General features: G+C 34.8%; 1 protein-coding gene across 21 annotated transcripts in view; it reads right to left on the reverse strand.

The window, feature by feature from the left end:
* CACNA1D (calcium voltage-gated channel subunit alpha1 D) overlaps positions 1-23,796 on the reverse strand; it is a 188,172-nt gene that overhangs the window by 104,631 nt on the left and 59,745 nt on the right. For 18 of the 21 annotated variants that reach the window (XM_035337848.1, XM_035337847.1, XM_035337846.1 and 15 more), the window contains exons 4-7: positions 19,962-20,101; positions 15,638-15,780; positions 14,074-14,226; positions 12,884-13,080 (exon numbers count right to left, since the gene is read on the reverse strand). In XM_035337848.1, the coding sequence (XP_035193739.1) occupies positions 12,884-13,080; positions 14,074-14,226; positions 15,638-15,780; positions 19,962-20,101 (633 nt within the window). Of the gene's footprint in view, positions 1-388; positions 493-12,883; positions 13,081-14,073; positions 14,227-15,637; positions 15,781-19,961; positions 20,102-23,796 lie in introns of all 21 variants that reach the window. The other 3 variants (XM_035337858.1, XM_035337845.1, XM_035337864.1) reach the window with 1 other exon arrangement.

Consider the following 23,796-nt stretch of genomic DNA (forward strand, 5'->3'; position numbering starts at 1 on the left):
CGAAAGTTTTGGGCTTATTCAGCTCTTAAAAGCAAGAAACTTTTGTTTAATTTATTTACTTACCCAAATTATATTGCAAATGTGTTGCCTCAGAAGCTGAATTAAAATATTTAAATAAGTGCGGGAGAATTTTTAGTTCTTCTTATACTTTTGCCACAAATATGGACATGAATATATACTAGTATGTCTGAATTCTGATTTTTTATTTGGTAGTTTTTATGAAAGCTACAGAAAACTCCTTCTGTTCTAAATTAGAAGAGGAAAAAAATAGAAATTTAACTTAAAAAATGTCATTGCAACTGAAGTCTCACCTGTATAAGATAACCTGTGTGTTCATGGCAACTGAATTCAGGACTCTGCCTTCATGATGAAAAAGGTGTATGCTTACCCGCTCAATACACCAAGAACAAGATTTAGTACGAAAAATGACCCAAAGATGACGAGACTGACAAAATACACCCATGGCAATTCAAATCCCATAGCATCATTCATCTGCAAGAAATAAGATGATCTTATAGAGTAGATCACTATAGTAATAGCAATGAAGAGTCAGAGAAACAGAATTTAATCATTCAGATGAGACAGCATTCTATGCATTCCTGCAGCAATTATCAAGGAAGAATAATGTAAGAAAAAAGGCACTGGCCACATCAATTTGCAGTCCTAATACATATTGTAGTAGAAAGTACTGAGTGAACCTAGCCTTCAGATCAAAAATACTGTCAAACATACAAATAGAGCACTATAACATTTCTATTCTTTAACACCTAAAATAGTAAATTTCAGGTCTCACTAAGTTAAATGATGTTTACAAAGTGCATTGAAATACTAGGATTATTAGTTTATATATATCCTAGCTACATGGATGATCCTTTGAGAAAGTAAATAGTAACATGTACCTCAGCAGGACAAGCAATATTATTTTTTTTTTTTCAAAAGTGAATTTCAATACTTTTTCCCTGAAATACTACAGATGGATGCAGTCAGATACTTGAAAAAACTTTTATGAAAATGAAAACCTGAAATCAAATTTTAAAACATAGCAAAAACATGGAAATATTCCAGAAACAATAAGGTTGAAGTTACTGAACTTCAGTCACACTATTTATAGGAACACACAAATTTTTCTACAAAGACCTTTTCCATTGTTATTTTTAGCAATCCTATGAGATGGATTCAAGAAACATATCCAGGGAAAACTAAAAAGAACTGTTCAGAAAATAAAAGATACTTTAAAACACAGGGAAATGGTTATTGTCTGTATCATTCAGGTGCAGAAACACATTTCATTAAGTTATAAAAAAGCAGTTCTGACGTGGAACTTCTTGAAATTTCTCTTATGAGAGAAGAATTATTCTGGCTTTTTTGTTTATACTGACAGGTTTGCATTACATTCTTCTTGAGATGCTTTTTAGCCATAAAAAATCACAGACAAAAACAAAATCGAAGAGCATTCAGGACTAGATATGGCAATGTATACCGATTTTTGGGGAAACCTTTTTTCTCTTTGTGAATGCTGTCGTATGTCTGTCTGTCACATCTGAAACTTGCGATTAGGCTTTGAGCTCTATAGACAGTCCATTTTAAATCATGTCATTAACATCTCTGTTGGAATGGACACAATCCCATATTAAGCATGGGAAGAAAAGGTTTTCAAGCTGTACTTTGCTTTTTTTTTTTTCTCTATCTTTTAAAAATTTGTCGTAGTCTACGTTTCTGCAAGGCACTCCAATGGATAGGTAGGTGTAAGTACACGCATTAAGTCTTTGCAGGTTAAGGCCCATAAGCACTTTTCTTCAGTGGCGATCTGCAATAATGCCATTTTATACTAACTAACTGGAACTTCCAAAGTTACCAAAAGAGTAATATACAATCACTTACTTGATAGTGTATGTAAAAAAAAGACTTAAAAATGCAAATTATATATTAGATTTGGATTTTTTTCCTTTTAATTTCAATAAAACAATATTTTAGAGAAAATAAAATGGAGAAGAGTTACAGCCATTCTGAAAGGCTTTTTTGAAATCTTTGATTTCAATAAAATTGAAATCTTTGTTTTCAATTTTAAAAGATTTCAAGTTTCCATGGTCCAGTTCTGCTACAGCTTAGTCATGTGGGAAATAAAGTCTTTCATAATGCTGCCATTACACTGACCTACTTCACCTTAATCTCCTGTGCAATACTTTTCTGTGCAGTACTTTTAGCAATACTTAGCATGGCAGGCACCTAAGCTAAGGGGATTGAAAATTTATCATCCATGCCTGTTTCCTCAGTGCAAGTCCCCTCCTTTGAGAAGTCTTAGCAACAAAAGAGAGCTAAGTATTTTCAAAAATGCTCTACTTCTGATACTGAATTTCCTCTTTGTTCCAGTCTGTGTTGTCCTTTGCACCTTCTTTCAATTGTAAGCATCTGGCCTTAAAGTTTAGGAATAAGATGTACTCAGTTATTATTTTTTTTAATTGCATACTTAGTAATTATTTTATTACTTCAGAATTCAGTTTCCTTCATAGAAATGATTCATATGATACAGATCAGGCAAAGAGGGTTTCTAACAATAGTGTGTAAGAGCCAATATTTTGTCTGAACTTCAAACACTCACAAATGCATTTTGCATCCAACTTAACTATAGCATTTGCAAACAGTATTTTGCAAGTCACCAGAGTTCAGAGTGAGGGCATAAATTCAACTGCTGTTGATGTCAATGTTTTCCTGCTAAAAATCATTTTGAAAAACCTGAACTTGCAATTTCACTTTAAGAAAAACAAAAGATCTGAGGAAAAGAAGTGCTCTGGGAATCACTGCAACCCAACCTGATACACTCTTTTTGCTCAGGAGGACGTATCCAAGAAGCCAGGCATTGTGCTAGCTTAGTAACCCAGATGCAAAGCTGAAATTCCATGGTCTGTCATAAAGGCTCTATTAGCACAGACAGCTGTGATCTGCATTTCCTTCATTCACTTTACAGCAATATATGAAAAGAAATCCTTCTCATTTATGCAGTTTGATTTTAAACCCAATATTTCAGGCTAATCTATCTAGGACTAAGGCCCTGTGATAAGAAACTTGGAAACTGCAGTTAACCAGCATCAGAAGAAATGTTTTGGTTTGGGCAGATGCTGAACTAATCCAAAAGCATTTCTTAGTCAGGAACCTTTATTCCAGTAGAACAGCTTGGTACTAATTCCTAAAATCAAGAGCATGAAACTGCTTCTACACAATTTTACCATTTAAATCTAGAGACAATTAAACTCTCTTTAAGTAATGGACTGTAATTTCTATTCATGAAGTAATATTTCTGATTGCATTAATACCAGAGATGAAAGCATGTAAAGAAGTCCTTTCCATTTGGAAAACTTTACTGCTCATTTCATGCATGTCAAGTGGCATTTTCCATAATTTTCAATTAAAGAAAGATTAGAAGAGTCAGCTTGTCCTCCAACTAATGATGGAGGCAGAGCTTTGGTAATATATAAGCACAAAAAAAATCTCCATCCTCAGAAATGATTTTTTTTTTTTTCAATTGAAAGCATTGATATTAAATTCTCACACAAAGTCCAGATATAGAAGTTAAAAGACACAGATTCCAGACCTATTGGAAGTTGCAACTAAGAAACATAAAAGCCCCTAAATAATGCTAAAAGGGCACCAGGAAATCCAGGTGCTATCAGATCTCAAATCTTCAGCAAAAAGGCTTGCAAGACCCCAACTCTCTGTGGCTCAGGGACGCAGCAATCTAGAGCAGGATTCAAACCTAGTGGCTCTCAATGGACTTGTCCCATCTCTTTTTGAAGCCATTAAGCTTTTAGCATCTGTAACACCTATCACAAAGACACTTGCCAAGTGTCATTTTTTCTGCCCTTCTTTGTACCATTTTCCAGATCTAGACATAATGTTTCAATTTCAGCTCTAATTAGTTTGTCCATCACATCACCCAGACGACAGACAGGATGAAGGATGATATGAAAGACAGAGTGTTTTTCTTATCACTTAATTACATTTCACTGTAATGGTAGATGCATTACTATTCAGTTAGATAACTGTTTAAAAATGCCTTTTTTTTTTTTTTTTTTTTTTTTTTTTTTTTTTTTACCAGAGTTGTTTTTTTTGGCTACATCCTGACTGACATTTTCATACAGACACTACATTAGAGTTCTTATGTTGGATGTTTGAACAGCTTTGAAAATAATATTTGAACTAAACTCTGAAGCTCTTCCTATCCCTTTCACGGTGACACAGGAACTAACTGCTCTGAAGTCCCCGTAAAAGGAACCATCTTGATACTTGATCTCTTGATACTACCAGATCTGGAGACAAGTTACTCTGTGCAAGTCAAATTGGTAGAGGATTAAATATTATATATATATATTACTCTACATTCATATGCATATATCTGTGAGTATATGCCTACAAAGTCTTGAAGAATTATCCTGATCTGATGGGACAAACCTGGTACAATCTGACACTGCCTCATCTGGCCACTGGGGGTGAATTATCTTGTTAGTTGTGCTGTAGTTGGAGTCAGCTGTCATACAATGCAGTGTAGATATTCAGGGACAAAGTTTCTGAAGTGATACCAGGAGCATGCCAAATTTGCAGCATAGATAAAACCATTACATAGCAGCAGATGGCACACCACAATCTAAAACAAATTAGAAATCATTAAAATGTCTCATCTACCCCTATCTGTGGTAATTATAAGTAAAATCCCCATATGCAATCAAGGCCTTAATTTCCTGAAAAGCTTTCACTAGTTTACCAAAAAATGTGGCAAGCTTTTTATATGTATTGATTAATCTAAGCCCTAACTGGGGGATAATGATAAAGCTGTGCAGTAATGCCTCTAATTCTGCATTTATACTATTAAAAACATACTTCTCTGAAATATGAAGATATTTTGAATTATTTTCAATTATGTTTCAAACTCATTTAATTTAAGTATCTTAGTTTCCAATTTTACTTTTCTCCTTTTATAACATTCTAATGGACAGAATCAGTGTGTTTATTTATTGTTACCTAGAACCTAGAATCTAATCGTCTTAAAAATTATTGAGTCTCTTGAAGGGTGTAAAAATACCTCATAAATGAGTGCTTTCTGAAATGGGACTAATCCTGCCTTCTCTGAAGCATACACTGTAGGTTCACAAATCTCATATCACAAACTATTTATTCTACTCATTTTAGATCACACCAGACAGCTTTTCAAAGCCTACTAGCTTCAAAGGTTGTGTCCTGGGATATTCTTGGCTGAAGTGGAGTTAACTTAAAGCTGACTTAAAACAGGCTGTGCTCAAAGCATAGCAGCCTCCAGGCTGGCTTGTGAAAGCATGTAATTTTATCTTCAATCTTCCCTGGGTTCTGCTATTAAAGCATAGTTTTCCCTGACATTCTCCTGGTTGGACAGACTCAGCTTTGTTACACCACTGACACAGAAACATGCTGAGTGATGCTCTGGTGGGGTGTGAAATCAGATACCACTGCTCTGTTAAGCATCTCAGCCCAAGAACTGGAAATCAGAATTCCATGGCTTGGGCATTAAGGCAGGCTAAAAAGAAATCTATCTCCTGGAGAGACAAAAAGTTGTTACAGCACCCAGGCAGCCTCATAATTACTTTATCACCTCTAAATTTGGCCTCCATCTTCTGTATATAAACTATTCTATAAAGTTAACCTACAGTACTCACATAGGTGACCCTTTCAAGTTAAACCACAACTTGTAAGGCATGTCTTCTTTTGCATTGATTTGCTTTGATCTGTCTGAACAGATCTCAGGTTCTACCTTTTGTTAATTTTATCTGTTGTTAGCTATTGAAGTGTATAGGTTAGGTAGTCACGTAAAGCATCTATTATTCAAAGCTAATTGCTCAGAACTATTTTTTCTAATATTGATTAGAAATAAGTTTAGATGTGAGTCTTTTTTTTTCATTCAGCACCTAATACTATTCTAGCTAATTACTGTTGATGGTATTTCATTAATCAGCTTACTGTCTTTGACTAGGAAGAAGAAAAGAAAAACCCTAGACGTCAAATGTGATTGTTTGCCAAGAAATTACTTCTTTTTCAGGTAGCTATCCCAAGTTGAAACACTCTGGCAGCAGACTCTGTTGGTGGCAGAGCAGATTCACATCACCATAACAAAATGGAGAGTACTGCCTCTCTCCATTTTAGCAATCCAGAGAAGTTTTCCTATTGGATCATTGGAAATAAAACTATGATTCTACCAGGTTTAACAAAATCCTTATTTTCCAGGTACAGCAAAACAGAAGGATTTGATTCCTTCATTGGTTGCAGTATATTAGTTTAAGATTAACAAAATTCATTACTGCTATTACTGCTTCTATATATTTATCCATACTGCCCAGACTAATTTCACATAATTTTGTAAAACCTATCTACTGATGTATTTTGTTAAACCTAAGGGATAAAAAACATGCTTTTTTGTTTAGCTTTGTTTTTTGAATGAATGAATGAATGAATGTGATGAAGACTGCATTTATTTTTCAATTTTAAGATGCAATGTATTAAAATGCACAGAGTAGTGGTGTCTACTTTGGAGGTAGGTACTAAATATCTTTCTTATTTTCAAATCTGCTATGCCAGCAACATTTAGTCCATAAAACATGATAAAATAATTGCACCTATTTAACATTTTCCTGTATGCTGAGTGAAAAAAAAAAAAAAAAAAAAAAAAAAAAAAAAGTAAGCATAATAGCATGTATTATTTGGATTAATTATGTGCAATTGTTACTTTAATTATTAATGTAGAGAACATATGAACAAATAAATAATACTCACGGTAGATCTGAATTTATCAACTCAACTGTTATCCTGGGACAGTCTGGGAACTAGGATTGTTTGAAAGTGATTTTTTGCTTCTGGTAACAATTCTTTTGAGGAAACTGTAGCCTCAATCAGTGGAGTCCTCAGCACTACCTAAAGTAAAGCCTACTTCCAATCCAGTTCTCTCTGTTTAATTTAAACTGTCTGGGGAGAAGAAATATGTTCTTTTGAGTATTTGCAATGAAGTGTGACAAGAAATTAGTTCCATGCTTTGACTGCAGTACTGGTCAGCAGTCAGCTAAGACTGAGATACTAGATGTCTTGTCAAAGTAAATCAGGATCAATGCATGGGAACGATATTTCCATGTGAGGTAGTTTAAAATCCTCCTCAGGTGGGTTGTGATAAGCTGTTCATTTGAGAAAAATTATATGATCATCCCTTTTAATGCTAATTCAAACTTATTAATACGCATATTCCCTGGCTTGGTATCTCTGTTTGTAGGTCTGAATTTGATCATTCTATTTTCTTTCTGAGGTTTCTAACTTACTTGTTATTTAAGCCACATTTCTTTGCTATCTAAAATTGCTTGATTCTGAGATTTCTTAGACCTAAATGACACGATCAAGTAATCCAAATCATTACCTAAAAAGGCAGAGCAAGGGGAAAAAGTGTTAAGCTAGATTTTGACAGGAAATTGGATTCAAGTGATTAACACACAAATTAAAAAAAATTCTGCCTGCCATCCTTGGCTCTTAAGTGTGATTTGTGCAGTATATTAATACTGTCCTCCAAAATTTCTACCGTTCTCTCTCCAGCTGGATATCATGTGTTAAATTTCTGGCTATGTAGTTAGTCATCAAATGCCGGGAGCACTGTGCAGCCAGCACATCAATGTCTTTGGGGAAGAACTGCCTTGTTTTACTGAAGAGTCTCCCTTAGATGACTTGTGAGTGGTGCTGAACGATGCTAGGAAAACAGCATTAAGCTAGTAAACAGCATTAAGCTTAGTAAATTTAAGGCAAATAAAAGAGTGAAATCATTTTTATTTTTTTAAAGATTTTTCTTGCCAAATATTTGCAACTGACGTACAAAGGACAAAAAGCTGTCAAGAATCCTTTGACTTCTTATACTAAGCTGAAATTTGTCACTGCCAAGTATTGTTTGGATGCAATTATGTGCCTTCCTTATCTGCAGCAGTAACGTAACTAGTATGATTTCAATCACCCTATGTAGTTTTTTCCCAATGGTTTATTAGATTATCCAATTCAAAGTTCTAGAGTGTCATTGCTTACTAGACAGTTGGCCAAAATTCTATTTTTTATTTTTTTAACAGATTCCTTCTCACCACTCAGATGACAGTTTTGATAATCCTTCAAACACATTGCGACTTTTTGTTTATAATATAATACATTTTGTGCCAGAACCAAGGGATTCTGTTGTGAGATATATTTACAAGATATTTTGTTCTGTTCAGGAAAAATCTTTGGTTGTACACCAGTTGGTCTCAAGTATGTTATATCCTCTTATAATACCTCTCAGTAAGCTATCCTCTAAGATTCTTGAACTAGGAACATTATAAAAAGTGACATGATTAGAAGATTGCCTGATTGTACAAATATAATGGAAATATATTTAAAGAAATACTGATTTTTTTTTCTGTCTCAAGATATGTTACTCCCAGTTACATTAGTGCAATGGCCATGTAGACATCTGAACACTAGACATATGCAAAAGTGCAGTGCAGCCTAAACAGACCGTACTGCAAAAACAATTGGTTTTCTTCAAATGTCCCAGTATGCTTCAAGGAGGATGTTAGGGAATATAAAACTTAGAAAACTGTTTCTTCCTTCAGAAATTAAGTGCACACTTATTTTTGTTATAAAAGCAAAGGAATTATGAAGTATTATTTGATGTTATTGTCAAACATTAGTAAAGGATATAGTTTCTAAAAGTTGACATGTTAGTAAAGGTCATGTTAAAAAACTACCCTGGCATCCCTTTCCTTAAACCTGATCAAAGTTTTAGATATATTTTAGAATGCTTAGATATTCAGTTAATGAATTGTACATTTTAAACATGAAACAGTGAGAGAATAGCTTGTTAAAATATCAGTACTTGTATTAATACGCAAAATAATAATAATAATAATAAGACGTACTATTATTCAGCAATTTCAGTTTACACAGTGTCCAGGCTTCAGTCCCAAAAATCTCTAGGTCAGTCTGAATGGTGCTAGCTATGTGTCAGAGCACTGATGAGCTGTTAATATTTGAGCTAGCTATTCCAATCCTGTCTATAAGGTTGACTTACTAAAGCTCAGTAGTTGCTAACGCAGTTGCTCCATGATTGAATGACCTGTGCTGGCAACCTACCACACAAAGTAGTTTGTTTCACAGAGTCCATGCCCTGCTTTAGTTCAATTTACAGTAGTATCAGTGTAGATTATTGAAGTGTAGTAACTCACCTACCTTCGCTATGGTAACAACATGAAGATCACAGAATTAAACGTAAATTTTGGTATTGACAGGAAAATTGGGGGTTGTACTGGCAAGTACCGCTGCTCATTATGTGTATTCCTATGTATCAAGTGAAAGAGCTAAAAACAAAAAAGCACTTTACAAAACATGTTTGCCATTAATAGACTAAAAATCTGGATGCTCCAAAGACGTGCAAAAAAAGTTTTGAGCCAGTTATGCAAATGCAGACTTGGATTTTGTAATTCTTGAGTGCTTACTGACATAAATTGAAACTGGGGCAAAGAATACTATGCTCTCAGCTTTAGAACGTGAGCATTATAGCATTGTGCAGACAGAAGCTGCCACTTTTCCAATAACAAGGACTGCACGGGGATCCAAAGCCAATAGTGTAAACCTTAGCTAGAGCTGGAGAGCAAATGGAGAAGATGTACAGATGTGCAGCCACAAACACATTACACACTTTGGGAACACGTATGCTGCAGTGGCTGGTGTAAACAAGGACACTATCCCTTAACCTTTACAGTTAGTCTAGCATTTGGCACTAAGAAGTCATGGTTTTAGTGGATGAAGTAGGTAATATATGCCAGCCAGCGGGTCGCACATAAGCTAAAGAAAACTAAGTGGCCAAAAAAACTGCAAAAATAATAGGAGTCAGATGGAAAACTGGTGAGCAGCAGGATGTCCAGGTGACTCACCCCGATGGGAAGGATGCCTAGCAGTAGCAGGATCAAACCCTCATTCTATAATAAATATGCATAAGAGAAAAATCACTATCGATGCGTGGGGAATTTTTAAGCAGAGTTTACTGTTGTTAACCAGGTGATAACGAGCTGTGCGAGTGAGTGTTACTGGAAGCTGTCATTTTCAGCTGTCATTTTTGCTAACGGAATGCCACATAACATGATGCAAAATATTGCACATATTTCACCCACTCAGCTTACACCTGCTAGCAAGATAAGCCTACATAGTTAATTTTACAGTTCACACAGTGAACAAGTGGAAATCAGAATTTTGTGCAGTTTCTAATATTTGTGGTTTTGTTTTTATTGTGTTTATGTTTTGTATAAAACTCATTCAGTCTGGCTCTTAGAAATCAATAGATTTCTAAGCAAAAACTAACCTCTAAAACATGTACACCTATATCAGTAGTGCTTTCCTTAAACTGTTTGGACATTTTTATCACAGGCTAGTGTAATCCTGTTTCCATTTTGTGATTAAAACTAAATATTTTTGAATTTTTTGCTAATAACAGCTAAATCAGGTTAATCAAGTGGTGAGAATAAAAAATAAAACATGTAAATGGTAATTTCTTCTGTCTGCAACAAATAATTTCAGCTTGACATTGCACAATTCAGTAATATGCAGATAGAAGGAACCTAGATCTATAAATTAATTATATAAAACAACAGTTAAGACAGATTCCAAAGCTATCTGAATATCTGGCTTTGATTGTATTTCACGAGATCAAACATTTCGTTGCTTCTCTTTCTAACAACCCCAGTATCATTTGTAATAAAATTAAAACTGAGATATATGTACCTGTAAATAACTTTGGCTTTGGGAAGTCATTATGGAGAAACAAACAAAATAACGTGCAGTTTTCATTTTTTTGAATTTCAATTTTTCTTATGCTTTGATTTTGAAATTGTCTGAGCATGACAACTTTCACAGCATCCTATTTTCATGTTATAGGGTCTTTGTATTGTCAATGGAGACTTTAAAAAAAATCTTAGGATACATATGATCAATTAGCTCATTAATTCTCACAGGAAAATTTAATAGGCCACTCGGCTTAAATACTTTCTATATCTTTTTTTAACAACCATAGTCCAAATACAGTAAACTTCATTACTTTTATTCTTAATTTTATTTGAAAAAAATGATGACAGAGTTATTATCAAGTACCAGAATGTGAGCATACTTTGCTTTGAAATATGGACAATGTCTATTTATTACTAGACAATCATAGCAAACCTTCCCTTTCCTCTCAGGAGAGATAAAAATAACTGTCATCATCATGAACACAAATCATATAAAGCACATACTAACTCTACACTAACACAGTCTCTCAGAAAATTAAGAGTTGGAGAGCAAAACCCAAAGAGCATAAATCTACACCATGAGAAACAGTAAATTAGCCCATGTGTAGCTCTGCATTATTGTTAGGCTCTTTACTACTGAAGGCTTGCACGTTTATAGCCAACTTTATATCCCTGACAACTGACAGTGAAAGCATAGATTCCTATTTTGTCAACTTTTTTGCCTTGCAGTCCCAAAAGAATGCCATCTTACCATCTTAATTATTTTTAACAGTGGCAACACCTTAAAAACATCTTTCTATTACAGATTCTTGTATCACAAATTGTCATCTGAGACAACAACATAAGTGCTGTATTCTTTGCAACAGTATATTTCACCTTGATTTGCAACAAATGACCACAAATGTTCATTCACTGAGTAATGCTTTATCTTTAATTACATCCAATACTCCGCAGAAGATTCTCTATTAGTAAATAACCCCCATTTGGACAAATTTTAGGGCAATCCAAACCATTAGCTGCTGTGAACAACATAATGCAAATACAGTTCTAAAAATATATGTCTTGAGATAGCTCATCTGTTTTCAACAGCTTTCTAATAATGATCCTTACTAGCACTCAGTTTTCTTCGTTCATGAAAATTTCCAATATTCAAACTGTTAAAGTTGCCATAAGGTCCTAATTGCTGCAAAGACTTACTGCTGAGTACCAAGAATTACAGAATACTCTCGGTGATTTTCAGCACCTATGGGAGGCAGGTTCTGTCACAGACTTTTGAATGACCTTGGAGAAGTCATTCATGCCAAATATGTAGATGCTTACAGATTCACATAGGAACATAATGTCCTTTGATTGGAATAGGGTTAAGGCAGATCAACACTACCTGACCTACCTGACCCTATTCATATAAAAAATCTGTGTGTTTTTTCTCCATTCTCATCTGTGAAATTCAGAAAAAAAGTATCTCATTTTCTAGTCTGTGTCCAGCTGCCTATTTATGTTCTAAGATTGCAGAGGTTCCATATTTAATGCTAGAGTAGCATTTAAAGGTGGGGCTTTACAAAGCTATGATTTTGAATACCTTTTGCTGCTTCCATGGAGACAATGGCAGGCTCACAGTTCTTGTGATTTGTTGTTTTTGAATGTTTAACAAATGGTTTGCAGTCCCCAAGGCAAGCAATGACAGCTGAGAGCTTGTTTTGGTCTAATTTATGTAAATATTGCAAAATACTTTGCAGAAATGCCGCAAAAAGAGAGCTCTTAAGATTAATCAGAAAAGACATGCTTAAAAACTGTAGGCTTGCACAAAAAAATGTTAGTCCAAAGGACATAAATGGGATATTACATTTATACAAACGGAATAGGAAAAAAATCAAACAAGCAATGAATAAATTCATTTCTAAAATGTCTTTCTACACTGAGGAATCCAAAATTGTACTGTGACTTCAAGAAGTATGCAGCTAAGCTCTTCTCCTGTAAAACTCTCCAAAATTTCTTGCTTGTGGTATTGTAAAAGAGCTTATTTCTCATTTGAGCATTGAATTTTGTTTAAAGGTAAGCAAAATTCAGTGATTTATGAAGTTACTTACCCAGTATAACACATCAGTCCATCCTTCCATGGTTATACACTGGAACACAGTCAACATTGCAAATGCAAAATTATCGAAGTTCGTTATGCCTCCATTTGGTCCAACCCATCCACCCTTACATTCAGTGCCATTCATGACACACTGACGTCCATTCCCTGAGAACGCACAAGGTGCTGGATCTTCTTCAACTAGTATATCTGAAAATTGACCAAAAAAATAAAAAATAAAAAATAAAAATAAAAATAATAATAAAAAAGGTATTTCAGAATCTAAGGTTAAAATCAGAAGTTCTCAAAGTTTTTTGAATTAATTCTATGTGATGAAATATCGGTCCAGTTAGATGGTAAATGCAGATACCAGATGTTGAGAAAGTGAGCCCATGGGAACTTTAGAGCTGTTGGTTGCTCTCACATCTGGGCTTTTAAAATAGTTTAATCAAAACTGAACATATAACATGGCTCGAGCCATTTAGCAATAGGAAAAAAATAAAGCACGTTCATATTTACAGTTGTACTAATGCACCATATCTTTTTTGAATCTCACCATACTGATGTTTTTTTCCATCATCTTTGTTCTTTCTTCCTTTCCTACTAACACATGTACCACCAAGGACACATCCTGGACTAATTCCTACATATAGTTTACTTCCTTGCTTCGGTAACAAAAGCCATCAGATAAATCTCTCCCTCATGATGATCATAGAATCACAGAATGGTTGAGGTTCTTGTCCACCACCCAAAATTCTGAAGGAGAGACACTGCCAGATTGTCATCTCAAGAGGGTATCTCTTCCCTGGGACTAGCTAGATTTTAGTAATCAAAGGCTCAGAAAACGATTACGTTGTCCCTTGTGGATAGTCATCCTTACTATTTTCAATAATGACATTTCAGTTAGACATTTCAGACATGAAATACTATTCAGAGCATGTTCTTGTCTCGAACTGTTTTGCACATTGGTGGTGGAGGTAGTGTTAGCTTTGTTTTTTTGTTTGTTTTGTTGGTGATTTATTTGTTGTTGTTGTTGTTGTTGTTTTTTAAATTTAAGGAACTTTTCCTAAAATTACTGATCACTGAAAATCAGGGTTACAACAGTTTTAGTGCTTTGGCCCATTCTATTTCAAACTGAAATCCCACAGACTTGAAAGAGAACAGAACTGATCCCTTATTTGAGTCTGCAGTTTCATGACTTACCCGAATCAATAAGAAAACAAGATTTGTGCATTTTTCCAATAAAAAGTTCCAATCCTATAATAGCATAGATTATGATTACAAACAATACCAAAAGGGCAATATGGAGCAGGGGAACCATGGCTTTTATAATGGAGTTCAGGACAACTTGTAAACCTAAAAGAAAAGAAGATACAAGATATGAGCCAGATTTCTATGTCTTGCCTTACCAAAACTTCTATAATTATGCATTATTAGAAATTAATGATACAGGCATGCAGACCATCAGTTTAAAAAATTCTACTGCTCAGAACTACAAAATGTTACTGCAACATAATTTACTTCATAAGAGTCTAAAGTTTTGTGTCAAAGCCTAATTATTTCCTCTTTTAATAAAGGTAATATTACTGAAGCCAATGCTTGAAATGTAATGATTTACATGATTTTTGTTTGCTTGTTCCATTTTTTTTTTTTCTGAAAGAAAAGGCATGTAGTCAGCATGTGGCTTTATTTTATATGACCCTTAAAAAATCCTGTGCTACAACCACAACTTTGTGACAAGTACAGAGAAACTGTACACAGGCAGTTGCAGAACTGTATTTTTGGTCTGGAGAGATAGCATATAGCTATCTGGGAAAACATATCTTCACTTTGAATAATCTTACTTTTTAGTTATTCATCCCTTGCATCACTTTCAGAACGATTTCATTTTTCTTGTGTTTTCTCCTTAATTTAGCCAAATTTTGTTCTTGTAGAAGAGTAAATGCCAGACTACTGAGGTTGCCACAGTACTGGTAAGAACAAAATATGGCTCGTTTTAATTTCAAAATACTTCCTTTCTGGCATCTCATAAGACTGTTTCTTTCTTCAGTAAAGCTCTTTTGCCAAAAATATACCATCACAATCATTTCCATGTATCGGAGTATGATATAATAATAAACACAGTGTTAGGTTTCTTCATTTGAATGTACTGGGAAGAGTTGAGTTGTAAGTCATGAACCCCTTATTCAGCCCAAATAGTTTCACTAATTAATAACACATGAAAAGAAAATAGGAAGGATTGCTATAAAATTCAATTGCTTTCTTTAAGTAATATTGTTCTACTTTTCAAGTTTCCTAATTTATCTGTTATATTGAGATAAACAGAAGGCATTCATGTGCATTGGAGGGGGCAGGAAATATGAAATGTGTAATGTGCTTTGGCATACACTTACCAATTTATAAACTATTTTAGGACCACCTACATTTTCAGATGTGTAGGATTTTGGAATAATATATATATATATATATATATTTCCTAGTGTATTTGCATTTAAACATGTAATTCAATTTTATATAAAGCTTCTAAAAGGGAAGTGTATTCCCTGTCTGCTTATTGAACTAAGATCACACACTGAAAGAATTCACAATCCTTTGTTCAAACTGAAACAATGTATCATTCATCTTGAATCTCACTTTATATATATATCCAGACAACAAAAATCAACTTAATATTATCTCATTTACATTAGTGTCTGGAACTTGAAAGTTAAATAATCAGATCAGTTACAACACTCATTCCAATGGAATTAAACAGAAAAGTGCTTACTGGGCACTCCTGATACAAGCCGGAGAGGTCGCAATACACGAAAGGCTCTTAGGGCTTTGACATCAAAACCACCAGGTTTGCCACCTGAGTGGCTGCCACCTTCTGTTTCTTTGGTTAATTGTTCCAATATTACACTAAATAATCTAGAAAATGAGATGAAAAGTCACCATCCATTTACCATGCAATCAAAGGTATTAGGAAATTACTTGAACTACAGATAATTCTGAAAAGACATTCAACTGTCAAAATGAGAGGTATATTTATGCATTAAATCATGACAGGAAGAGTTATGAAGTGCAAAAGTTTCTAATCCCTTGAGATAATGACGACAGTCTCCAGTAAATTGGCAATCTGCTTGTATACACCCTCTGCTATTTTAAAATAAATGAAGCTACTTTGCCATTTCTCTTTGTTATAACATTTTATAGCTGTAAGGTTTGGAAAAGTAGTCTTCTCTTTAGAAGATGAAACAGATAACCACAAGAAACCATCTGTTTTAATTTTGGTGAAATATATGAATTCCAAGTGACACTGCAGTTCAATATTCTAAATACAGTCAGCAAAAGCTGCATATATTAAAAAACAATTACAAAAAATATTTAAAATGAGTCTAACATTTAAAAACACCAAAAATATTTGTTTCTTACTCATAATATCTTTGAGTATAAAAATATTCCCAGATGATTCATTTATTATATTGTATTTCTCCACAGCAGAAATGAGCTAATCATTCATTAGAACAGTTTGGGAGACAAGAGTTTTATTTTTCCTTCCCAATTCCAGCAAAAACTTCAAACCAATACAACTGTTTGCAGTGCAAAGTAATCTTAGGCTTATTTTAGTTTGGACCTGCATTTCAGATGCGTAGTTTTCTAGATGGCAAGGATGGACCAGGAAAGCCATAACAATACTTTGCAGAGAGTCCAGTACTTGCAAAATTGCACTTATCAACAAAAGTTCACAATGTTGTTATGCTGGATAGTTGCTAGAAATCATGTAATATTTAATAACTTGACCAAATGCCATGGTTTCAGCTAGGATAGAGTTAATTTTCCTCACAGTAGCTGGTATGGTGCTCAGTTTTGGATGAGAATTATTCAACTGGGGGGTGGGGGGGAGGGGAGAGAATCACTTCTCAGGGACAGGATGGGCATCAGTCAGCAGGTGGTGACCAATTGCATTGTGCATCACTTGCTTTGTACAAATTATTACTATTATTATTATTATTTCTCTTTCTTTTCTGTCCTGTGAAGCTTTCTTTATCTCAACCCACAAGATTTTTACTTTTTTTTCCCCTCAAATCTCTCCCCCATTCTACTGGGGGGAAGAGGGTGAGTGAACAGCTGTGGGGTGGTTAGCTGCCTGCCAGGTCAAACCACAACACCAAAGTAGAATATCGATGACTTTCTCCTCTTCCAGTAAGCAACTGGCCTGTATAGGTTCATTCCCACCTCTACTCTGCTTATTCTCTTCCTGAATGAAACCCATAAAAAGAGCATCATACAACTCTTAGAGTGAACACCATTCCAGCAACCTATCTGTTGTAACACCTAGAGAAATCCAGACATTTAATATTTCAGGTCCTACTTCAGCCCCATAATTTAACAGAACCCTTCTAAGAAAATGAGCCATCTCAATGACTGCAGAGTGACTGTTCATGCTCCAAAGGTGACCTGGTTCAACAGACTTCTGAATCAAATCCCAAATTAAGAGAAGCTGCTTTCAGCTTGTCAGTCCTTTCAGAAGATTTAAGGGGTACAGGGACAATGAAAGCACTATGAAAGCTTTCTACTAGGCCCTTATTCTTTCACTTAAATCCATTGAGATTATGCCACAAAGAATGCAGGCAAGTAGTAGACTGCTCAGAAAGTCATTCATACTCTGATTGGTTTAAAAGAATGACAAAGACAGGAGAAATCATGACATTCACAGCTATATCTACTGCTCCATCATTTTATATCCATTGTCTAAAGCCATTAAGGTAGAAATGGAACAAGCTCCTTTATTACTCTTAAAAATGACTGTTATTCTCCTGTATAGTTTATCAAAGTTTAGATGCCAAATTTGATGCTGGAGAAAAAGCCTGTATGCATGCTTTCCCTTTGTCAGTAGAGGTTTCTTTTGGTACTGTTAATCCATTTGGACTGCTTCAGTTTCTGCTGAAAAAGCACACGAAGCATATTTCATTTTATATGTTGAATATGGACATAACAGCAACTCTTCCAAAGCTATTAAAATACCTAATGAAATTGCATGTTGAAACTAGTCAAATAGAATCACATCCAGAAGTGATACCATATCCATCTTGGGTTATATATGAATATCAACTTCTCACTAGGCTTTTATTTTAAGTATCTGTTAGATAAATGGACTCATGTTTGTTTGCTTATTTATGTTTGCTTTTGTTTGTTTGTTTGTTTTGTTTTCTCTGTTTGGTTTTTAACTAATTATTTTAAAACAGTTTTGTCAGTGCCTGACATGTTATGAAGGGTCCATCTTGTCTTCCAGGTAGACTGATGGCAGTGTACGTAGTAATTTATACTTCAAAACTTTTGGGTTTTGAGCTATAATTTAAATCTTAGTGGGATATTTTAGGTATTTGATAAGATGTAGTCCTCTTTGCTTATTTTATTTTCCCTGGATTCAGTGTATTTGACCTAACTAGATTTAGCTTTCAACACTGAACATTTTATGAGTTAATGGAAAATTTTTCAGTTATCATGTATTTAGGACAGAGCCAAAGATAGAGGTCATGTTAATTAGACTGCTCCAGGGTTACTGTAGCTCCATGGTCACTTGACAAAAGAGAAGAGGTCTATTCAAGTGACGCCTGGCAAGAGAATTGAGTTTTTGTCTGTGATAGTCTCCGCACCTGCCCACCAAGCTTCCCCTTCAGGCACAGAGGCCAATCTGTTGAGAATGACCTAGCCTAATGAAGAATCTATTTATATACAAATTTTAGTCCTTAACTAAAACTGCCTTAATGCCAAGCAACTGGCCCAAATACTATCTTCTCAGCACTTTTTTTTTTTTTTTTTTTTACTATCTCAGAAACAAATAATTATAAATTGGGCATTCACACATTCATAATAGTTCCCCAAATTTAATAGTGTTTTACCACATATTTCTTTACTTAGCATCTATTTCCTTAATGCAATGGCTGAATTAGAACAGTATACTCTTGAACTCCTGGGTCTTTTCAATTACAGGCAAGCCTTGATGCAGTCTGAACTTAAAATGAAGTTAGAATGGCATATTGCATGCCAAGGTCATCTTTGCTAGCCAGCCCCAACCTACAAAATAATGCTCTCCATTTCAGTAAACATTTTTAGTAAACCTACAATACTGGAAAATCCCATTTTCAATATTATCCTGCCATATTTAGATAATTACAATATATGCCTCAAGATTAATTCCCTAGATAGCTGAAGGTAGGATCTTCTTAGGATCTTCTAATGAACTAGCACAACTGTTGACACAAAACACCCCCAGTGTTTCCTATATCCTAAGCTGGTGCATAATGTGAATGTGGGACATTCCACTCTCCACTTTTCTGTAACCTGAACAAGGCCCGAGCAGCATCTTATCAGTGGAGTGGAACAAACTCTTCAGAGTTTCTCGATACAACAAGAGGCACTGGGTAAAAATAATAATAATAATAATAAAAAAAAAAATTAATGCATATTCTCCCCCAGGCAAGTCTCATATACATCTGGGGCCTAATGTCCAGCACACCAAAATACTGAAGTGTCCAATTTTCCTCGTATTCCAGGAAGGTCAATGAAGCACTCAGTTAGTACGACTCCCCTCACCACTATTCTTCACTTCAGAACACAGGGGTTCTCCCAGAGGTCTTTGGTGAATAAATGAACTCCATGTAACCTCAGTGTAGGTATAAATGAATAAATGACTTAACTGTGCATGGACCTAAATGAATAAACCTCTATCATACTGAAAGACACCAGGAGTTTACCTAGGAAAAATCAGATGGAAAAGATTCTGCAGGACAACTAAGGTAAACACATCTGGTCAAACTGTTTGGCAGAACTCAGAATCCCATGGGAATGTTTACTATAAAGGTGATGGTGCAATACAGCCTACAGCCAAATACAGCACTGAAAACTTTAACAATTTTGTTTTGAATTCTTCACTCCTATCAGTTGATGTAAAAACATCAGTTTATAGTAAAAACATCAGTTGATGTTTTTACTATGAAAGAATAAATGTCAGGCTCAGGCCCTTATACACAGCCAAACAAACCTATATATAATTTACTGTAAAGAAGATTTTAAAACCTTTTAATGATGAAATATAAGTTACTTACCCTACTACTACTATTACAAAATCCAATAAATTCCATCCATTTCTAACATACGCATTGGGGTGTAATAATAATCCATATGCTATAATCTTCAAAAATGTTTCAACTGTAAAAATTATCAGGAAGGCATATTCTACTTTTTCCTGTAAAAGACAAAGTACAATGAAAGACAATGTAATTTAGCAACTCTTTTACTAGTTACAATTCACAGTAAGAAGGTAAATTGTATTGATCAGGACTATGGAGACATAGTACTTCATGGCAGTTTATTTATGGGTTTTAATTGCACAACATTTAATGATAGCTGCACTGACAAGGCTATAATCATATAATTGCATGAGATATTTCCTATTTTCAGATTCCACAAGAGAAAGAGACTCCAGTTCTGCAAACATGGAAGCACTCTGGGCCTTTGCTTAAGTAAATAGTCCCACCCAGATCGATAATATTCTTTATATTCATTAAAATCAAAAAATGCTGTAGAATAGGGTCCTGGAAACATCCTTAAAAGGTATGCAGAAGTATACTTTTTCACTATTCTTTATATCAGTCTTTATTTAATAAGAACAGAGTTCTGCCTAATAAGGGAGTTTGAGACAGTGTCATTATGTTCTATGGAACTTCAAAAAGTTATTGTAATCTATCTAGCAGGGTCTTAATTTAATTCTACTGTCTTATATCTTTTTCATTTTTACATGGAAGTTTATATTGACTTATTCTTCCTTCCACATCACTACTATTGCTTTAAATCATCCAAATATGGTTGAAGAAATTTTCATTTAGTGTATCACCACCTTGTATCATTGACATTCCAACTTCACATTTGCTTCAATACTTTTTTACAATATTATTAGCATCTTCATTTTTACCAAAGATCACATTTTAAACCAACATATATGTTGAATCTCTTTTCAGAGCTAGATGGGTAATATTTTTTGTGGCTTTTTCTTTCTAGAGTAATAGCATATTTGATTTGGATAAACTGTAAAAATCACTGCTATCAAAACAGGTCAATTAACACTTTGTTTTCTTTTTACCTTCATCACTTCATTGCTTTGTATAATCTTTGTTTTGTTACCTGTCGTTATTCATATATTAGAGCTAAGAATACAAGACAGAATGATTCTTTTTTTATTATTTTAATTTGTTCAAGCACTCATGGCTGTTGCTCACTATTACCACACACAGCATTAATTACATGGACCATAATTGCTTAGTAAGGACTACAAACATCTATGCAGCAAAGACATTACACACAAAACTATGTATTTACTATTTGATATACATCCTGACACTTTCACACACAACCAAATAAAGACCAAACATGGTCTATTCACAATTTAAAAGGAAGATTTTTATAAACTCATGCGCAAAGTCTGAACTTGAGGGGCCAGATTTCTTTTCCTCATGAAAAGGGCATTTGTTGGTTATGTATAGGACACGGCATATCCTTTTATAAATCTGACATTAGTGAATTAATAAATGGTAGAAACTTATCCATAAATCACATAATCCCATCCACCTCTAGCAAGTGGCAAACTGGAATCACTATGAGAGGTGAGGATTTCCCTAATGTGAAGCAAAGATCTTACTTATCTCAATCCCATACGTCTGCATTTTCCCTCCAAACATTGCTTATAAACATAGATCTTCACCCAAAGCAGTTTCTCCTCAGCTATGTTGCTTTGCATGAGTTCTTCTAGCCCAGTGATACTAATGGATACCCTTCACCAGTTATTTTTCCTAATTCATATTTCAAAATCGTCCCTTCCACTTACCTATTAATTTATCACTGATAAACTGGAGCAATTACAGGATAAGAGTGAGGTGGCCTCACAGAAGCATGAATGTTTTGTGCACCAAGAGCCATCACAATTTTTTAGCTAGAAGGCACCATAAGGGTTACAATAATGTTAATTATCAGCATTTCTGAGAACCATACTGCAAAAATGCAGAAATTCAACCAAGTCCTACCATGTATACATTCCACAATAACAGCTATTTCTGTTTCCCTGCACACGAGTCTGTAACTCGGGTATAGAAAGATAAATAATGTAAGACAACATAAGGAAGACAAAAATATTAGGTTGGCATTTGCTATGGGCAAAATACATATCAGTAGTCACAGTAGTAAAAACCAACCCGAAACAAAAGTGAGGAAGCTTCATATATATGCAAATTTCACCAGCTTCTTACCATGAAAGGAATGCAGGACTGGACCAACACTTCTGGGCCATCACAACCAGTCTGTTGTTATTATAAGGAAATACGTAATTTAATACTGCTCATGAATGTACCAGATTCCACCCTAAAAACCATCTTTGCCCTTCACTGCTCCCTTTCCTGGAATGTTTTTTATGCTCTACAGCTATTTGGGCTAGGAACCAGTCCTAGTCCCAGTGAAACTTGCTTAATAGTCACATACCCTAGCAGTTCATTTGAATTACAGTTCACATCTAACCACTCTATCCTATCCACTTAGCACTCATCTTCCTGCACATTTTATTTCCCTTCTGTGGAAGCAGGACTGTTTCCTAGTTCTCAACCAGCACTGCAAACATTCTGTTCAAGCTATATGTGATACAAGGCAAGCTCATTTTTCAAACCCAATGGCAATAAGTCTTACCATCACTAGCTACAACTTCAGGTTAACAGATCAGGGAGAAAAATGCTATTGCAATTTCAGTGCAATTACTGTGAAGGTGTACCTTCCAAGCAAGATGGAAAATGATAATACTATGAAAACAAGCATTTTAGAGCAGCCAAGACAAAAGGAAATCACTTTTTAGCACCAGTAAGAACCACTTTTATTATGGATAAATATGGCATGTGGAATTTTTGGCATATCCATCACCTATTTTCCAATTTTTCAGGTCTTCCTCTAGCCTGTTGACCCCAAAGATGATTTCTGAATGTTATTATCATCGTACCACTTTTTAAATTCTATCTGTTCTAGAATCAACAAAACAGGATCCTACTCCTCCTTCTTATCCTATTTTCTTTTGAGGTATGCTGGAATATGGAAGAAAAACAGCTACGGCGTGTGACCAAGATGATCACTGGATTCTGGCCCACTGAAGACCAGTATCAGTTGGCACTAATCCTAAAGGAAACAGGCATTAGTACAGCTACTCCAAAGCAAGCCAGAGGTCTGGATGGGTAATTAACCAGCCACAGACAAATCTCTTGTGACTCCTCCACAAGATCCGTTACCAGACGGTAGAAAAGCTACTTCTCTCTTCTCTTTCATTCTCTTCAACAATGTGAATTGGACAACTACCCATTTCAGTTTGTTTGGTTTTTGTTGTTGTTGTTGTTTTTTTGTCTTGAAAACTTTCATTTAACAATTATTTCCCAACCAATGAGTTGATCCTGCAAACTCCCTCTTTAACAGAACAAAGGGACTGCTTGTTTTAGGTGGGAATCATAGGAATGGGTTTGTACAGTTTATGCCATTTCTATCTGAAAATTTATTTCCCTGAAACTAAGCTTCAATCTCTGTAAAATGATATCAGAAAAATATGGTGAGATGAAAATCAATTACATTTTTACCATGCATATTCTCCCGCAGAGTTCCGTTAGTTTAATGATAGAAGAAAGCCCCCCACATGCTTTTATTCATCCATTTTACTTTTGGTAGTTATTTTCATGAGTAAATGTGGTGGTTTTACCGTGCTAGGCAGTTGAACACCACAACCGCTCTCTCACTCCCCCTCCTCAGATGAGGAGGGGAAGAAGTAAAGGAAAGAACAACTCATGGGTTGAGATAAGGATGATTTAATTAAAGAGGGAAATAAATAAATAAATAAATAAATAAATAAATAAATAAATAAATAAA

Source organism: Oxyura jamaicensis, chromosome 12 (assembly GCF_011077185.1).
Source record: "Oxyura jamaicensis isolate SHBP4307 breed ruddy duck chromosome 12, BPBGC_Ojam_1.0, whole genome shotgun sequence".
Taxonomy (NCBI): Eukaryota; Metazoa; Chordata; class Aves; order Anseriformes; family Anatidae; genus Oxyura; species Oxyura jamaicensis.